At 48.1% G+C, this 19,852-nt stretch overlaps 1 protein-coding gene across 3 annotated transcripts in view; it reads right to left on the bottom strand.

Annotated features, from left to right (window-relative positions):
• SMYD4 (SET and MYND domain containing 4) overlaps nt 1–19,852 on the bottom strand; it is a 157,404-nt gene that overhangs the window by 21,528 nt on the left and 116,024 nt on the right. For all 3 annotated transcript variants that reach the window (XM_078680148.1, XM_078680146.1, XM_078680147.1), the window contains 3 exons: nt 14,757–14,939; nt 13,064–13,224; nt 11,898–12,030 (listed from right to left, as the gene is read on the bottom strand). In XM_078680148.1, the coding sequence (XP_078536274.1) occupies nt 11,898–12,030; nt 13,064–13,224; nt 14,757–14,939 (477 nt within the window). The remainder of the gene's footprint in view (nt 1–11,897; nt 12,031–13,063; nt 13,225–14,756; nt 14,940–19,852) is intronic.

Raw genomic sequence — 19,852 nt, 5'->3', positions numbered from 1 at the left:
TGGGGGAAAAAGCGCTTTGGGACTTCTCTTTTTTCTCAGCCCTCGCTTCAAGAATCACCCCGAACATTTCTGCACAACAGCTCAAGTAAGTTGTAAACTAGTTTTGAAAATTTCATAAATATTTGTCAAACAGCATAAAAGTTATCAGTCACACAAAATACGCTTTGTCTATGGGAAAATTGGTCCTAACTATAACTACCTATTGGCGATCGACAGTAGAAGATATGATTGGCGTTTTATCCAATTTTACAATTACAGCAATGCAACATTAGGTAACAGATTTAAAATGCAATCCAAACGTATTCTCAATGGAAGCGCTGTTATGTGCTTATCCGAAGGGCTAAGGCATCCTACTATCAGGATAGAATCGGGGCGGCTGAAAATTCAGCGAATGAACTGTTAAGGGTCTATAAAGAAATATCCTCCCTAGCAAAAACGGCAGCACCAGTGGTTAGCTCTGAGGAGTCATGCAATCGCGTGGTGGATTTTTTGCAGATAAAGTGGAGAAAATTTACTCCACCTTCCCAGTCTCTGCCCGAACAGGCCAGGGGACCCCCGGAGAAGCTGGTCCCGTTCCAGAGATAGATTGTATTGATAAATTCACTGTTCCCTACCCCCTGAGACCTTAACAAAAATTAGCATCAGTATTAAGTCAGGCTCTCCCAGGGACCCTGCCTCCCCTAAGGTGCTTAGAGGGAGTATTGAAACTCTGGAGCCTTGTATTAGACACCTCTTGGAGTTATCCTTTATGTCAGGAATGGTGCCAGCTAGATGGAAGGAAGCAGCGGTCCTTCCACTACCTAAGAAACCGCACATTAGTCCAGACCAACTTGATAATTTGCGTCCTATTTCTTTGCTTCCCTACTTCGCTAAAGTTGAGGAGAAGGTTGTTAACACGCAACTTACAGCGCATATCGGGAAACATAATCTCCTTGGTATGGCTGGATACCAAGCTCTCCTTTGAGCATCATACCAGGCGGGTGGCAGGCGCCTGTTTTGGAGTCCTACGGGGCCTCCGGAAAACCTTGGATGTGTTGCCTACAGCAGCCAGGAACACCATGGTGCATGCCCTGATGACATCGTGCCTTGATTATGGTTATATACTGTACCTGGGTGCTACCGCTAAATGCGTGCAAAGACTCCAAGGCATCCAGAATGCAGCAGCGCGCTTGGTTCTTATGCTTCAGAGGAGAGCCTCTTCAAAGAGGGTGCTGGTCTCCCTCCACTGGCTGCCGATTAGGGAGAGAGTCCGGTTCAAGGCACTGTGCGTCTGCCACCGGATCATTCAAAGGACAGGCTCCTCCTTGTTTGATCTACTTACTCTATATTCTCCAATTCGGCAACTTAGATCAAGCGGGATGGGTCTGGTGTGTGTTCCTCCCATTAAGAGAGCAAGGATGGGTGGCCGTTCATTCTGCTTTTTGGCCGCACAGCAATGGAACAAATTCCCCCTGAACCTCCGGTTGGAGGGTTCGGAGGTCACTTTCCGGAAAAAAATGAAAACGTATTTTTCTCCAGCTGAATAGTCCCTCCTCTAGGATAGGTTTTAGCTGCCGAGGGCAGTTTGCACCGCAGCGCAGGGACACACTGGCCTAGTGTAACCAGGCGCTTTATAAATATGGTTATTATTATTATTATAACATTCTAGATTGTTAGTGTCCAAATAGTAGCATTAGGCCTCACAGGTGTTAATTACAGGAGAACTCTCCTTGCTTTTATGAAGAGGGGTGTAGAAGAAATACCATGGAAAAGACAATATGAAATTCGAGGGGAAATGACAAGCCAATTCTATAATAAACAGTGGAAAAGCTAAAAAAAAAACTAATAAACAATACAACTGAAAAACATTACAAAAGAAAAAAAAGGGGGGACCGGGTCAACATCGCCTCACCCATCTCCAATACCCGTAGGTGGCGACCGTCTATAATCTGGAATATATGTGGGGGGGGGGTGGGAGCGGGAGGGGGCAGACGACATGTCCGGGTGGTTCCCTCCCAGCTTCAGGTTATGTGCCCACTCCGGGCAGGACCCATGTTGGGCAGGGGGTCTGCAGTCCTCCATACGAAACGCCTGGGCAGAACCCCGGGGCCAAGGTCCTATGTGTACCCCTTTACTCATCTATCAGTTGAATGGTTACCCTGGCCCTCTGGTTCCTCAGATTTTTCCTCCCCAGGTGTGTCATCCCTCATCTCTGGGTCTTCCCAGGGGCCATTCTCCAGATGTTCCCATGCCACTAACACTTCAGTCCATAGATCAGCTATAGGGCGGATCTTCATCCCTCTAGCCTCCTATCGGACCAGCGCCTTTACCTCAGCTCTTGCCCACTGGGTTATGTCTGCCTTCCAGGCCAGGGTCTTGGAGCCACTGCCAATTTCCAGGTCATAGCTATTTGCTGTCTGGCTAACACTAGGGCTAAGTCCATAAACCTTATGCCAACTTTCCTGGAGGCCAGTCGTGTAAATAATCTCAAAATTCAAGCCTCCAGCGAATGGGAAAGGGGGGGAGCAAGCGTGTAGACTGGGGCAGAAAACACCTCTTCCCAATAGGGCTGTAATTGGGGGCAACACCACACCATATGAACAATGTCAGCATTTAAATGTCCACATCTACATTTAGGGCAGGGACAGGGGTCAACTGCGTAAACCACTTGGATTATATGTGGTGTCAGTTATGTCATATGTCCATAATTGAATTAGAGATATTTCAAACTCGCATTCCTAGAGATATTTTGGGGGGAGGCTGACATCCTCTGCCAATTATGGTCCATTAGTTCATGTTGTAGGATTCACTCCCATCTATTTCGCAAAGTAGTTAAGGGGCCGCAGACCATACACGAGAGGGATTGCTAAAACCAAGTCACCAGGTGTCTAGTTATGCCCATTGAGACCAATAACGGCAGGACTGCATGCGTTATAGGCTCCTCCCGGGCTTCGTCCTACAGGTCCCGAAACGCTTGTGTCAATGCCTCATATGTAAGGAACAGGCCTGATGGCAAATTATAACATTCCATCAAGCCCTCCAGTGGAAGCAAGGCACCCTGTTGATAGCAGTCCCCAACCGTAACCAACCCAGCTTCTGTCCAGGCTAATAATTGCCCAGCAGTAAAATAGGAAAGGGGTTCGAGATGAGGGGGCCCTACCAAGGGCAGGGCCGGTGCATATAGTGGTGTTCCTGCGGTTTTTAGGACACATATGTGCCAGCATTTCAGAGCCATCAACAACAGTATCCATGGGCGTTGGACAGCTGGTGATGGGCAAAGCAATTAGCAAAAAGAACAATTGATGGACAGAATGCAGAACAATGTCATACATTCTCCCCAGTACAGAGATCAGGGCCTAAATCCATCGTTTTTTTGCTCCCCATGCCAATCCAGTTTAAACCCAGTCATATGCAAATCAGTCTTGACCCTTCACCCAATGGGAACAGTCCAGCCTGAAATGCCAGGCCAGGTCCTCCCTGGACTAGAAACAAGCATCCTAGGACCGGTTTCGGGGTTTCACCCCATATCAGCCAGGATAGCTTGACTCCAATGGCATGGAGAGCACGGTACTCATGTCTGAGCATACCCGTCCCACTCGGGGTGACAAATGCAAAAAGAACAATTGATGGACAGAATGCAGAACAATGTCATACATTCTCCCCAGTACGGAGATCTGGGCCTAAATCCATCGTTTTTTTGCTCCCCATGCCATTTCAGCTTAAACCCAGCGATATGCAAATCAGTCTTGACCCTGCACCCAATAGGAACAGTCCAGCCCGAACTGCCAGGCCAGGTCCTCCCTGAACTGGAAACAAGCATCCTAGGACCGGTTTCGGGGTTTCACCCCTCATCAGCCAGGATAGTTTTACTCCAATGGCACGGAGAGCAGGGGACCCACGTCTGGGCATACCTGTCCCACTCTGGATGACAAATGGAAGTCCTTGGATGCTTGTTTCCGGTCCAGGGAAGACATGGCGTGGCAGTTCGGGCTGGACTGTTCCCATGAGGCACAGGGTCAAGACTAATTTGCATATAGCTGTGTCTGAACTGGGGTGGCAAAGTGAGCTAAAAAAGATGATGGATTCAACCGTGACCTGTGCCTGGTGGTGAGTGTCTGAATAGTTTCAGCGCTCTGTCCATCATCTCCTTGTGTTTGCTTTGTTCGCCCTAAGTTAGCAAGGGTCCCTTGCTCACTTTGTCACTGGATTCAAACTAGCCTGGCTGATGAGGGGTGTTACCCCGAAACCGGTCCCAGGATGCTTGTTTCCGGTCCAGAGAAGACATGGCTTGGCAGTTTGGTCTGGACTGTTCCCATGAGGCACAGGGTCAAGACTGATTTGCATATAACTGTGTCTCAACTGGGGTGCCAAAGTGAGCTAAAGAACGATGATGGATTCAACCCAGATCTGTGAATGGAGGTGAGTGTTTGAAAAGTTTCAGCGCTCCGTCCCTCATCTCCTTGTGTGGGCACAGCAATGTAGCCAGTAGAGTTTCCATGAGTGCCGACTGCCCAGATATCCACAGCTCCTCTTGGTTAGCGCCATTCAACTACAATGTAATCCACTGAAGCTGGGACGCAAGGAAATAAAGTTTGAAGTCCAGTGCCCTTAAGCCCCCTTCTTCGGGAGGTCCTAGAAGGATAGCCAGGGACACCCTATGTCGGCTCCCATCCCATATCAGGTCTCATAACAAGGTATCCAGTTGTTTGAACCATGAGGTCGGCACTCCCACTGGCAAGTTTAAGAAATATAGGAGCTTCTGGACCATAACCATTTTAGAAACTGATACCCGGGCCATGAAGGGCAACTATAGCGAGCGCCAGAAGGGAACACAAGACCTCAGGGAACGGAGAGCCCTTCCCAAATTACCCTATTCAAGGTCTTCAAATGTATGAAATATCTGGATCCCCAGATATCTAAAAGAGCATCACATCAGGTCTGGAGGAAGACCTGGCAGTCTCCTCGCCCCAAGGGGTACAGAGAATATGCGAGTGCTGGTCTTATTGAGCCGGAGGCTGGACACCACTTCAAAATCCCCCCGTAGATCTAAGGCTCTGGGAACACCAGAGGCTCCATCCCTCAGGTAAAGGAGTATGTCATCTGCTTAGAGGGAAATGGTATGTTCCTGTCCCTCTGCCATCATGCCTCTGCCTCGACCCTCCTGTCTAAAAAGTTCCACAAGATGCTCAATAGCCAGGGCAAACAACAGTAGTGATAGTGGACATCACTGCCTCATACCCCTATCCACCCGGTACTGTGGGGAGAGCATGGCGCAAGTCTTGACTATGGCTGTCAGGGCAGTATATAGCAATTGAACCCACTTGATCCAATTTTCTCTGAGGCCCATCTGTTTCATCACAGCGAATAATAAATCCCATCTCTCTCTGAGATACATCACAAGATAAATCCGCCTAATATTGTGGGTAGTGTTACGGGTAGGGATAAATCTGCTCTGGTCAGTATGTATTAATGTTGTCAGGTATGGGAATAATCAGAGGGCCAACACCTTACTAAGGATCGTGAAATCTAGGTTCAACATAGACAGGGGGCGGAACAACAGTGACATGAGCTCCCTGCGTGTTAGTCTGTGGCAGGGGAATAACCATGGCATCGTTAGTGGAGTCTGAGAGGGTATCAAGCTGCCAAGAGTCTGCACATAACTTTTCAAGGCGCGGGCCATGGTTTTAACTTGGGTGGCATAGAACCGCCAGGGCTCAGTGTTTTGCCTTTCGCCATCCCTTTGATGTCCGTTCAGATCACCTGGATTGTCATGGGGCCTCCCAAGTCTTTACGGTGCTCTTCAGGCAATCCGTTCAGTGTTATTGGTTGCCAAGAAGGCAGCCCAAGCCTCTGGCAAGAGAGGGACAGGGCGGTATACAAACCTTTATAATAAGTGAAGAACTCCCTATTAATGGAGGTGCGAGAGTACAAAAGCTGACCATCTCCTCGCTGGATGTCTATGATGGGGGTCCCCGAGATTCCGGCCTAATGAGCCATGCCAATAATCGACCAGACTTCCCTTCCTTGTCATGGGCCCTTGTGATATATTGCTTGTAATCGTGGCTGTGCAGCCTCTCTAAGGTAGCATTGTATTGTTCTCTTGTCTCTGGAACCTCATCTTGTGATTCTGGTTGAGTACTAAGGGCAGTGTCTAGGGTATGTCATCTGTCTTGCAAGATCCGGAGTTCCTGATGCAACTCCTTCTGGGTGCCGGCTGTTTGGCCAATACAGTGCCCTCGTATCACAACCTTAAAGGCATCCCATTCTATTATAATCGAGGAAGCGGAACCCTGGTTCTTGGTGAAGTACTTTGAGATCGCCTCTGCCAACATATTACGATAGCATGTGTTAGGGGTTTGAGACCTGCAGTGAGATCCAGACATTGACATGTGGCTAGACGCATTCCCCAGGTCTCTTTGATGTCACTCCCTAGACGCCTGCCGGGATTATGGTTTTTAGAGACGATCCCTAACAGACGTAAAGGGACGCTCTACCTGTAAGCCGACACTTGGCTTACTTCCGTGACCACGCCCTCTTCCTTGTTCCTGATTCGAGCTTACGCCATTACCCCCAGCGTCTCGCTCGTTTCACTGTTCCTGCCCTGCATGATTCGAACCCTTTCCCCTTCTGTTACTGAGGATTGTTTGGATTTATTCCTGGAGCGGAGACCTTTTCTATATCGCGGATCTACCCGCGTATGGTGGTGCTCGCCCCGGCTTGTGAGAGAAGCCGGTTCTCTTTCTTCCCGAGCATTGTGGTGCACGTCCCGGCTTATGAGAGAAGCCGGTTCTCTTTTTCCCTGCATTGGTGTGCATGACTGGTTTGCACGGCTTGTTTCCGACTCATGAGAGAAGTCGGTTCACCTTTCTCCAGTACTCCTTGCTCTTGGCCCCTAGGAAGGAACCTCGAGTCGTTCGGCTCGCCCTACAGAGGTTTCTACAGCCCTATTGAGAGAGTGTTGCTCCGCCTGGTGCTTGGTCCCGGGCCGGGCTTGGCCTCTCTTGAGTGAGTATATGCTCCGCTCTTCGTTCCCCCTGAAGAGCCGGCCATTGCTCCTCAAGTCCCATTGTTCCGCCCCTTTATTTCTTTGTACATTTCTTTGGTCTGAATGTCGTGTGAATGTGATACTACTTAGTCCATCCAAGAGTATAAGGACTCCTTATTCCCAGAGTCCGTTGTCTTACCTGCTACCTGCTTCGATGACATTCATGGACAACACTGGGGTAAGTGAAATGCGATGCTAATCACATGTCAATGTACCTATAGTTGAATGTTAGTACAGTGTATTGGTACCCTCATATTGTTTCTCTACAGCCTCCTCACGACCAGACAGACCTGCTCCCTTCCTGTGATTCCGCCCCACGTATGGGGAGAGTGGTGGACACTCCTTGGAATTTTCCGCCATACTTTTAGAGAACAGCCTACAGGAGTGTATGCTACACAGCATTTCTGTGGTTGTTTTTTGGAGGTTAAGGGGATTTCTCTTCACTCCTGTGGACCCTTGGCGCCTAGCTCTTGATTCCCGACAGCATGAGTCCTCCAGAGAGGTCGGGTTGAGCCGCCATGTATGGGCGGGCGCTTCCCCATCGGTGTAAACCTCAGTAAAACAGGGCTGTGGTCGGATAAAGCGCGTCCTAGATATTAAGAGTAGACAGTGTTTTGGGCAAGGCTTTGGGAATACACAAAACAATCTATTTGAGTGTGCAGGCTATGGACATGGGAGAGATATGAGAAGTCACATTCTTCCCCGTGTTGTGTCCTCCAAATATACGCCAACCCGCAGTGTCTCACCCAGTCACGTAGTCCCTCTGCCACCTTACCCGCCTCCATCCCCATTAGCAGGAGAGTCAAGCAATCAAGTTGAACATCTAGTACACAATTAAAGTCGCCCCCTAGCATTAAACTATCCGGTGGTAGGTCAGATATGTGGGTAGAAAGGGAGTGAAAGAAGGTAATCTGATCCTGATTCAAGGCATAGATGCTCCCCGGTGTAATTTCTTTTCCAAACAGCTTGCCTTCCAGGAGGAAATATCTGCCTTTCTTGTCTATAAGTGAGCGGGTTATCTCAAATGGTGTCCCGGCTCTTATCCAGATCAAAGTTCCCCTAGCTTAAACAAATAGCATTTCAATTGATCTACCTCAGTCCCAACTAAGTGGGTCTCCTGGAGCATGGTCACCTGCACGTCCCTCCGTCTGAGATACCTATGAATATCATGTCTCTTGGAGGCCAATCCCATCCCCTGATATTCCATTACATAAATATCACTGCCTGCCTGGGGTCAGCCATGTGAAATACTAGAGTAACATACCCTCCATCATCCCCTGGAACCCCCCTCCCCAACCCCCCCAGCACCATAACAGGTCGTGGGGTCCTTGTGCAAACAAAAAGAATAAGGAAGGAAGGAAAGGCATGAACAATCCCCAACAGTAACTCCCCAACACAAGTCTCATCTCCCTGTGAGGACACTGAATCAGATAATACTGATTTATGTTCAGAGGAGGGGTTCACTCCTTAGATCTTCTTATGCACCGACACATCTCCACCACTGCCTGCAGCGCTGCAGCTCGTTCCATTTTGGTCTGTGAGGGAGATGGGCCATTCCTGGAGCCAACTTGTACAGCCATGGGTGGGTGCCTGGGCACCCTTCATCTGGGCACCAGAGATCTCAAGCCAGCTGTCTGGAAGGAAGTCCCTCCAGGACTCCAGGCTTTCCATGCCTTCAGCCATGCCCAGGCCGACTCCGGGTCTTCACAGAAATAAGCAGTCATCAACAGCTATCCGGAGCCTGGAGGGGAACATCGGGGAGTAATGTACATCATTGCCCCAGAGAGCCTCTAAGAAAGAGGCCCTTCTGGCCTGCACCACTGCCATGTAATCCAGGAATAAGGAGACCCTACCATTGTTCACAGTAAAGGGCCCTCCGAATGTGCCCTCTGCAGTATGTTATGTCGGTCCCTGTAGGGCAGTAACTGGCCACCACGGGTCAGGGGGCCAGCCCGGGGCCAGCGGTCGTGAAGGGACCCAATAAGCCCGCTCCTGTGCGAAAAAGGAAGTCAAAAAGCCTGGGGCTACTTCTGTCTGTAGCCAGTCCTCCAGATAAGCCACCATGTCGCTCTTTTCCACTCTCTCCGGGAGGCCAACCACTCTAATATTGTTGCGTCCTTTTGCATCTTCGGCATGGTGTTCAAGAAGCTGAACCCCACCTCTAAATTCGGACATTTGGCTTGCAAGTGTTGTGCATTCGGATTTGAGTTCTGTGATTATGGTCTCATCACCTTTGACTCGATCCGCCAATTTATGGTGTTCCGTCTGCCACAGACCAAGGCCCACTGACACTGCGCCTATGTCCTATTGTAGGGTGGCCTTAGTATCAGTTATGGCCACCAGGATCTTGCCCAGTTAGAGCTGTATGGGAGCCACTGGAGGAACGGCATCACCATCTTCAGTTACAGCATCAGGAAAGAGGCCCTGGGTCTTGGGTGTGGCCCCTATATGTTTGGTTCTGGTTTTTCCCATCTGCGTGGGCGGGACAGGCCGGGCACCCCGAAAGTTCTGTGCAACTTCGCTAGTGGGTCGCGGGTGAGTCTTCACAGCGACACCAGGGGTAGAATAGTTGCCACGCATTCCAATATCGCCGGTAACACAGAGAGGCACAGAGTGGTCTCACAGGACCCAGACTTAGAATGGGGTATCACGTAGCAAGGAGGTCCACAGGGTATACACCAGCTCAGGAAGAAACAACACCTCCCAGGCGCAGGTACGGCATGGCATGCAGGGTTCAGTCACTCAAGAAGTGTTCCTGTGATGTAGGTGAGGACTCTGCAAGGGTCTACTATCCAGTGGGGCCCCTACTCACTGTATGCACCTGGGCCCCAAGACCCCTAGGAGGGGCAGCAAAGATGAAAACATCTCTTGCCAACTCCTCCTGTGTCCATGCAGCGTGCAGCGTGGTCGCCCCGGCCTCATGCAGCAGATGCCACCCCCTCACTGCGGCTCTTAGAGCGGCTATCTCCCTCCAGCTTCTGAGGCCACAGCGCTATGCAGAGGGCAAAGTGTTCGCCTTCTCCTGCCATGATTGTCCTGGCGGTATCAGAAGGGTGTGTCACGATCCCCCAAAGCAAGGTCGGCATGGTCTTGGGCCTCTCAGCCCAGGCTTTCCCGTGGATACTGCAAGTCTGTCCTCCAGGGCGCATCCCCACCGCTGGGGGGGGGGGTAGAAGGCGTATAGAGTATGCCCATGCTTGACTAAGCCTGGTAGCTCCGGGAGCAATCCACACTCACCGGGGCTGCGCTGCCATCATGCCATCATGCGCCCTATCAGAGATACCCCTCAATCTGGGGCAAACAGTGTGGCTCTCTTGGTAGGGGCAGGCCTGTGAGACCTCCGCACAGCTTCCGGCCACGCAATCACCAGCCCCGGTCTTCTTCCAAACACAGTGCTGCGGACCACAGGGCAAGACGTTGTCCCGGCTGAATCCCGGCCCTGCTCCTTACCGAGCACAGTGCGCCATCACACTGGGCTTCACTGTGGTCCCTTCACCTCATCAGGCTGCCCTCGCTGCATGTCTGCCCAGGTGGGTAAAAGTCAGCAACCGAAGACAGCCAGTCTAAGGGGTCAGTGTCGCTCCACTTTCCCGCAGGCCGCCAGCAGTCTACCCCCGCAGAAATCGAGGCCGGCATGAGTCTACCAACTCCTCACTTCGCCGCAAACCCCATTCAGCGCTAGGAGGTTGGAGCCCCTCAGCAGTCAGTCAGAATAGGCTCCGGGGGTGTTCATCGAGGTCCAGGCACGCCAGGGGGGATATATATATATATATATATATCCCCAAATGGTCACCACACATTTTTTTAACTTTGCTTCGTATCTTGAATCCTATGTCTAAGGCTAAGGCTGTAATGTGTACTTGATGCAGGCTGACTAATAGTTTTTTACGTGTGAGCAAGGATTCATTTCCGAAACGCTTAACGTGGAAGCAAGAATAAACTTTGCTGAACTGCATACTGCTAGTGTGTCCTGAGAGTGCATTATTTCTGCAACACACACACACACACACGCACACGCACACGCACACACGCACACGCACACACACACACACACACACACACACACACACACACACCCTACCTTTCCCATATTGTACTGGGCTCCGCCAGCAACATAGAAAATGTGCCCAAGGATGTCTGGAGACAATTCACAAGCCACTTGTCGGGCTCAAACATGCCAGCACTCTGCCTGCCAACCCAAAGCTGAGGATAGACTTGCAAAACATAGGGAAATACACTACGTCCTGATTGGATGAATTGGAATGAGGGTGATGGGTCATCGAAGACCTGCGTATCCCTCTGTAAATCTAAATGACATTTTGGAGGGGAGTATTGTAGGTGTCTCTATGCATTTTAAGGACCATGAGCTGGATCTTCAGTCCCAGATACATGCATACCATCACAAAGTATAATGCCCTCTGTGCAATACAAGAAACAGCCTAAAAGGCAAGTCGAATTGTGTTACTGTAATTTATATAATAATATTCAATCTTATTGATCGTGTGTTGTCTGCATTCATTTGTGAGGAGTGTTTAGATGAAGCTTGATTCTGGTTGGCCATGGCTTTCTACAGGAAGGTTAATTAATGCTATGTAATACTGTGACAAAACAAATACCGAGACAGTGATTGGATTTGAAACAACCTTGAACAAAATGTGACGGAACCAACTGTTTTGTCATTGGATGCTGGCAAAGGCAATCCATTTTTGGAGCTAATTTCTTTATGGCTGCTCCAAAGCATTTTTGTATTACATGTGTGGTCAGGTAGGCTCCAACACAGCAACACCGCTGTACAGGGGTACAACAGGGCAGGGAACTCCAGCAGCTACTCACTAGAGAGTATAGGTTTGTGGTCACAAGGTAATCGGATTACCTGGCTTGTCAGCCTCAAGCAGATCCACCGCTTTAGAGACGTGCTGTTCAAGGTCGCGAAGTTGGTGGACCAGGCGTTCACTGGGGATGGTGAGGCCGCAGACTCCACTCGAACAGCTCAGTAAAGCTTCACCCTGAAAAGGCAAGATTCATATTATTGCCTTTACTAAAGCGGGGACATGACATGTAGACACATACTGTGATGTACAATATTGTGGCCGAGATATCAACCTGGAGATATATTACATTAACACTGACTGCCAAAATATAGTCACAGGTAGTTAATAGTAGCAAATTCACAGTTGATGGTACTACAGACCACTATTGCAACTGCGATATTGTGACGTACAACCGGCAAATACACACATTTGACAAAGTAAACAAAGGGCAGGCTCCACATACAATTTAACCCGTTCGGTGCTGATGACGGCTCACGGCCGTCATGAGTTACGGTGGGCGTGTGCTGATGACGGCCGGGAGCCCTCATGACCATGCCTGCGATCGGAATGTGCCGCACAGGCGCAGAATTCCGTCCGCAGCCAGGGGGTTAAAGAGGGGTCTGCGCATATCTATATAATGCGACAAGGAGGCTACCCACATGGGCACATTTATACCCTAGACAAGGAGTACCCTTGCAAATGTTCACCAGAAACAGGAAATGCAGCCTGATCATGCAATGACACACCACAGACAGGGACATCAGACTGTATTCGAAAATGTATAGCACATGCATGGAGTATAACTTTCAAAGCAGGCTCACAACCACAACCAACAAGCTGCAACCTGAATGTGGAAATACAGTGAGACGGTGGGTGTGATAATAAACACTACAGGTATGAAGTAAAGGATGCACGACCATATACACAACACAAACATGGACTATATATTTGCCCATACAGTTGACATGTGCAAATATATACCACAGACAGGAAGTGTAGATTACACTTGTACTTGTTTGAACACAGAGAGACTGGCAGTGTGGTATTTACAAATCTAACTGCAAAGGTGAAATGTAAAGCACATGCTACCAGACTTTTATCAGTTTGTAAAGTATTATGGTTGTGAAGATGACCATCATCGAACGGGACATCGAATTATCACAGGTTAAGGTGAAGCTTTGGCTGTTCCCTACAGTCCTGTCTCAAATTTAGTACCATAACAAGTTACCTGCATTGGGGCCTTGCACTTTGGGCAAATGAAGGAATCCAGTGAGCTTCGCACATTTGACGCCAACTCTTCCAGGCAAGCGTGGCACTGACACTCAAAGAAATATTGATGCCTCAACATCTGCCGTCTCCTCGAAAGCATCAGTCTGCTCCGGTGTGGCCCTGCCGGATACAGTACCAACAATTATTCACAGTGATCCAGAGACAACATGGGGTCACATGGTCCCTCGACAACTTTTACTTCCATAACAGCTTGGATCATGGGGTGGGATGAAATAAGCATAATGGAGCAGTCGTCTTTATACAAGGACATGCCCTGACACGCAAGTAGGATGAAGAGGCCAACATGCATGTGTTCCAGCTACAAAATGCACATATGTGTGCCTTACTATACAGTCAGGGAAGGCTTGCGTGGTGAAAGTATGGGTGGGGTCAAGGCTGTGGCCATAACCTCTGACAGCACATCCTTCCTTCACAAAGCCCAGAAATGGCAGCAACATCTGTGGCCGTTTTTCTGCAGTGGACAACCTATCTTTGCCATTGGGCATTTCACCTGTGGGCTGAATCCTTTGGAGGCAGGTTTTTTTAAGGCAAAGGGCCAGGGCTGGCGCCTCTGCTACTTTATCCAGCTTCTATAGGCTAGTTGCAGCTGGCACAGCGTGGGCTTTAGGAGAGATAGAGGAAAGAGAGGGAAGAAAGACAGAAAGAGAGATGGAAGGGAGAGGGACTGGCTTGAACATTATTGCTAGAGCTGCTTTGGTACCCAGCCCGGCTCTGCCCTGCTTTCCTCCACTTCAGAGTAACGCAAAATATACAGAGGGGTTCAATCGTGACAAGTTTTCTTTCAACACCCCAGGAGAAAAATGCTTACTGGCACTGAATGATCAGCGCAGTCCATATTTCATTAAGTTCCGTCTAACGCCTTCATAGTAGTATTAAAGAAACGGATCACAAATCGCAGAGCAGTACCTTTCCAAAAGTTGATGAATCAAGAAAAGAAGCCAGCCACGAACACCGTTCCCCGAGTTGGCTTGTCAGTTAACGGACGTGCCAGCAGAAATGGTAAGTGACCCCCTCTCCAGCTGAGCCCGACAATGATTTCCACCAAAGCCCCTCCATCCCTCTATCTTCGCTCCTTCAACAAGGGAAGTTGTTTTAATCCTAAATAAGAATGCATCTTCCCAGAGCTTGATACAGGAAACTTCAACTACTTCCAGCAAGATGAACCAGGAGTGTGGTATAGAGGGAGAGACTTAGAATATGACTCCATGTCATCAGGGACATGATTTTCCAGCCCTGAGGCTAGCATTTCTCTGGAGGAAGCAAAGCCACAGACATACTAGACCTGAGAAGAGGCAGGTCCTTACACTTTGAGGAAGCAGAGCGCCTTTCACTCGCCGCAACGAGCACCGGCATAAACTGGGATGAACCAGCATCCTTCCTTACACTGAAAGGAAGCAGTGGTCCTTAGGCTGGGAGGAACCGGCAGCGGCATAAACTTTGAGAAACTAGCAGCTCCCTTATCCGGGAAACAAATCCATGCACAATGAAGCTGGCACCCCATGCTTCAGATACATCAGCTGTAAAATACACTGGAGTACATTCTTCTGATAACCAGAGTTAAAAGGCAAACTCCATTCTCAGATGACATTGTCAAACGCTCATGTACTCTCCATGGGATGCTTCTGGCTTACCGTAGCAAAGAGCCACCTCCTCCCCACTTCTGATTGGCTGCGCTGCTCGGACTATGGCAGACCTCCCTCTGAAGGAAATGCTGGTGTTGGGGTCACAGGAGTGGTTCAACAGACTGATGACAGGGAACAGCGCAGTGGCCAGGCGCACCTGCTCCTGACTCTCCACTATCGAGGCGCTGTCACCTGGAGACGGAGGAGAGACTCAATGTAAAGGAGGGCAAAAACAGCAAGATAAAGAAAGAGCCCACAAAACAAACAAATACTAGACTGGACACACAGCAGACAATGCCAGACAGTGGTTGTACTTTGAATGCGACAGGGCAGAACAATGACGAAAGGGCTGTACCGCAGGGCTTTACTACACACACACACACACATATATATATATATATATATATATATATATATATATATATATATATATATATGTATATATGTGGCAAGAACGGGAGACAAGAAGACAGCGCCGTTCCAGGGTGGTGCTGCTCTGATGCTCTTTTTGGCTCTGAACAAAGCGGGGCAGGCCGCAACCAGGAATGTGCATCAACCCACTCGGGTAACAATTGTGTTTTAATGTTTAAAGAAGAAAAGCATGCCCACTTGGGATAATATTCACTGCACTACAATCACCAGAAGGCCGTGCTCACGGACACGCCCACTGTGGCAGGTGATTTAAATGAACGTGTGTGTGAGGAACTTTGCTTTGCCTCTTTTAATATCAACGCCACTGAAGAAGGGATGCAAAAATCGTGAAACGAGTTTGGCGAAGGATTCACTTTGATGCATGTACTCTGTGAGCTGCCTGCTTGAACATTGCCAATAAACGAGGAGAGCTTACAGACTGTCTGAGGCCTCATTCCTTTTGGGGCTCACCTGGTATGTGGATATATATATATATATATATATATATATATATATGGATAAGAGCAGTCAAATAAGGGGTATACCACTGAACATGGTTAGAACCTGGTGTGTTGAAGTCTGTTTGGTGGTGGTATCTGAAACTGATGACGGATGATGTGGAGAAGTGTGGCTCAGGGGTTAGAGGCAGTAGACCCGGAAGCTGAGATCGGTCCTGGACCAGGGTTCAATTCCCCGCCTCGGCGGGTCTTGGGCTAAAAATTCCACGGACTCGATAATTCTCGCCCCGGTGCCTCCTCGACTCATGGGTTCACACTCTGCGACTCTGGGCAATAGCTTGCTTAATCTCCACAACGGCCCCTCGCGGCGGGATGCCTGACTTTCACCTTGTGGATACCCTGCTATCTCACAGGGGAATACCAGGAAGGGTTCCCTAAGCAAGCGCCGGGAAACCCACTGAGGGTAGCTGTGCGCTATATAAGCTCAATTACATTCACATTTACATTTACATTTACATGACAACCTTGTAAGGAATATAATATATGTACTTTGAGTAGTCTGTCCATTTTGGTGCTCTGGCACTCCCAGCACCCAAAGGAGTGGGCTTATGAGCACTTGTTAGACATTGCTTGTAGCCACCGAGAGAAAAATGTTTGCAATGGGTGTATACCAATTTCAAATGCAAGTGCTACAAAACTGCTTTCCTTTACCTGGAAGATCCTTGCTGTAGAACAGCGGTTCATAAACATTTGTCTTCCGTGGACCCCACTGAATCACAACTGGAAGCCAAGGACGCTCAAGCCATTTCAAAAAATTGTACTTCAACAATAATACACAAAAATACACAAACAAGTATACGGAGGAACATCTACTTCCCCTTCTACTGTATATTTAAATATGAAAGTGACTACACAACATGATAATACCGAGGCTGTGCACACAAATCTAATCACGTGAAATCAGAGCTCTCAGCAGAAGTGGTAGGACAGAAGTTGTAACTGGATTGACAATGGCCTCTGACAGACACAGGGAAGTCCTCAAGCTTGGTACAGACAATATGGGGACCACGGAGAGTCTTTGTGTTAAAATGTGACAAAGCCAGGGATTGCATAAAAGCTAAAAAATAAAAATAAAACAGGCGCTCATTATGGCAGACAACATGCTGCCTACTGTGGAAATATTTCAACTGAAAGGAGGAAGTATGCCACTTTCCCAATAAAAGAAGTGTAGGTCCATGTAAAGATTTGGATGAGGGGCCTTAATGTAGAATGTACCGGTGTATAAAGCAGGAATCAATGAGCGCCTTGAACAGAGGCTCTTTCAGTCTACAGTAATGCGTGATTTTCTGGACAATTGTAAGCAACTCAAAATAGTTTTTAGCCAGAAGTGGACTGCTAGTTCAGGTTGGGGCTGGAATGAATGCAAAAAAATGACTGTGCATTCATACAGTTTAGTTCAGAATGCTAATAATTATTGGCAGAAAATAATGGTCGGAGGTCCACAAACCTCGTAAATAGGCAGCAAGACCACCTGTTACACAGCCATCGAGTGAATGTTGTGAGGCTGACGCCAGAACGTGGAGACATGCACAGCCCCTGCCTTGAAAGCAAGCTTCTATGACAATTGGAGACAAGGAAAACTGGGTTCATAGGCGGAGAGACAGAACAGGGCCAGAGACTCCTTTGGCTTCATAGCCTGCTGTGTGTGAACAGACCCCCAGGACTGGATGTGATTGAGTCACCTGCTCCTTCCGGATCACCCTGCTCTTTAACATAACAAAAGCTCAAAATCGAACTCTGAGAAAAAGGCTGGTCTTTTGGAATTGATATTTGATTTCTTGAAGTCCACTGTATGTTAACTGGTCTACAGACCCACCCAAGGATGAGCCTCTCTGATATGATTTTCTTTTTCAATTCCTATTGCGAAATGATAGTAAATCCACTGTTGGTCCCTAACCATCTTCTAACACCCACCAATTTGTGGAAACATACACTGAAGCTTTTCCGCTTTTCGTTTTTTATTTTTTTATTTGCTCTCTGGTACCTGTAACCTTGTTTTATCAGTAAAATACAGGATACCGTGCCCTGAACGTAAAGGAAAGCGACTGAATGAGTTGCACCCCTGTGATGTCAGACACCTTGGGAGCGCCTTACTTTCACTCGCCAGTCAAAACATTTTTGAAATGGAGCAAAGTGCAGAACCCCTGTTGCGCGGGGCTGTTTTGGTCTTTGACATTATTGTTTATATATATATCCACACACACACACACGTACACACACACACACACACACACGTACACACACACACCCCACCCCCCCCCCCACCCCTAGGGGATTTGGCAGTCTAGACCCCCCATACTGATGGGTGCGGTATTGTGACACTTCTGCGTAGTTCTGCTTCGAAGTCTTTAGCTGTCCCGGTTTTTGGATTGGAAAATATGCTCATCCTACCCTAGAAGAATCAAATATGGCCCCACTGTTGTGAGTGGAAGGAAGAAGCAAAATGCCACAGCACCTAGGGTGCTTAAATTCTTCTTGGGCCCGGCCCTGAAGAAAAAAAAATGTCAGGCTCAAGAAGCAAAGAGGAAGTTGTAGGCAAAAAGCAAGTTCACCTACTCAGGTTTAGACTTCTCACTGATGGGTTCAGCTGCTACCTTAAGGGATTCTGTGTTATCATCTCCCCGGTACATCTTCAACCTTTGTGCAATCTTTCTCAGATTTTATTCCTCCTTTAGCCCTGTCGTATTCAGCATCTTTCATATTAGGTGATTTTAATGTTTGGGTGCAGAGCGAGGTTGCATCGGACACTATGGACCTATTGCGTTCATTAGAAGCCTTAGGCCAACAGTAAGTTGTCGTGGGACTGACGCAGACGCGGGGACATACTTTGGATCTCAGTTTCACGCCAGAGGGAAGCATTTACAGTATGTGGTTATGATTAGGAGTTGTTTAGAATGGATTATTAAGGAATGTTTTGACTTTCTGTACAGGCTAACAATACAGGTACAATCCTGACGAAAGGACAAAATCAAGGAATGGATTGTGCATATATTGCTTTATGGTGTGTGGTAATATTGATGAACAACGATCAAGGTCTAGCAATTCATTCAGGGATGTATGAAGGTTTGTCAGTGCTATTCACTGGAAAGAGAGGGTTGCCTGGTAGGGATTAAGGACATGTCTTTACATTACTGTGAAGCTGACTGTTATTCCAATATCTTGCTAGAGGAAATAAATGGCGCAGTTGAGTCAAGTGGGTTTCAATGATGAGGCTGTGGCACTAGTTATGATATTTTCAAAGGGTGAGAATACATTAACAACAAAAGCTTTGATCAAAGGAATATTCAATTGCACTTCATTTGGTATCTTCTGTGTTCGCCTGCTGTTTGGAGAGACTGTTATCACACAAATACGTACTGAACACGGAAATTATAAATACAGAATATGTAAACTATTACAGGATTGTGATTTTCAGTTTTTTTCAGCACTGTGCCCTCACTTTGATAATACAGTTGAATAATATAGGAACTGATTCTGGAGTTTTGAAACAGATAAACTACCTCCACTCTCTCATTCTCTATTTGTCTGCTGTTGCTTCACTATTGAATTACAAAAATAAAAACAGGTGGCTTGATTTGGGGTGCAGCGGCACTTGAAGGTCTACGTTTTGTGGGTGCAGCTTTAGTCTACATGTATTGTCTTCCTTGTGCATATATGTACCTTCCATGTGCGTATGTATCTTTATATTTTTTACTTTGCTTCTAGTTCAGCATATCCAATGCACTACCCTATATCTCACTCTATACCTCTTGCAACATATCCTCTACCTCCACTTTGACCAGTGGCGGCTCCTTCATTGGGGCGTGGCCTCACTGCTTTCTCGCAGTGCGAGAAGGCAGAAACATAAAATGGTAAAACTACCATTTTATGTTTCTGCTTCTCACACAGTGAGAAAGCAGAAGTGTCTGAAGTGCCTGGTTGTGGGTGGGCGGGCGGTCCTGCTCGAGGGGAGGGGCAGTGGCTTGCCCACTGTTGTGGGTACTGATTGTTTGGTCAGCTCCAGGGCCGACCATCCCAGTCATGCGCACTCTCCCTTTTTCATTATGTAGGCTGCTGCATGCAACCTACATAGAGAAAATGGCTTGGCTGGGGCGCTCTCCGCTATGCCTCACCAATCCCAACGCTGCAATTGCAGCGTTGTGATTGGCTTAGGGGAGCAAAAATGCATCAGGAGCA

Source organism: Lissotriton helveticus, chromosome 3_1 (assembly GCF_964261635.1).
Source record: "Lissotriton helveticus chromosome 3_1, aLisHel1.1, whole genome shotgun sequence".
NCBI lineage: Eukaryota > Metazoa > Chordata > Amphibia > Caudata > Salamandridae > Lissotriton > Lissotriton helveticus.
This window is presented reverse-complemented; position numbering and strand designations above follow the sequence as displayed.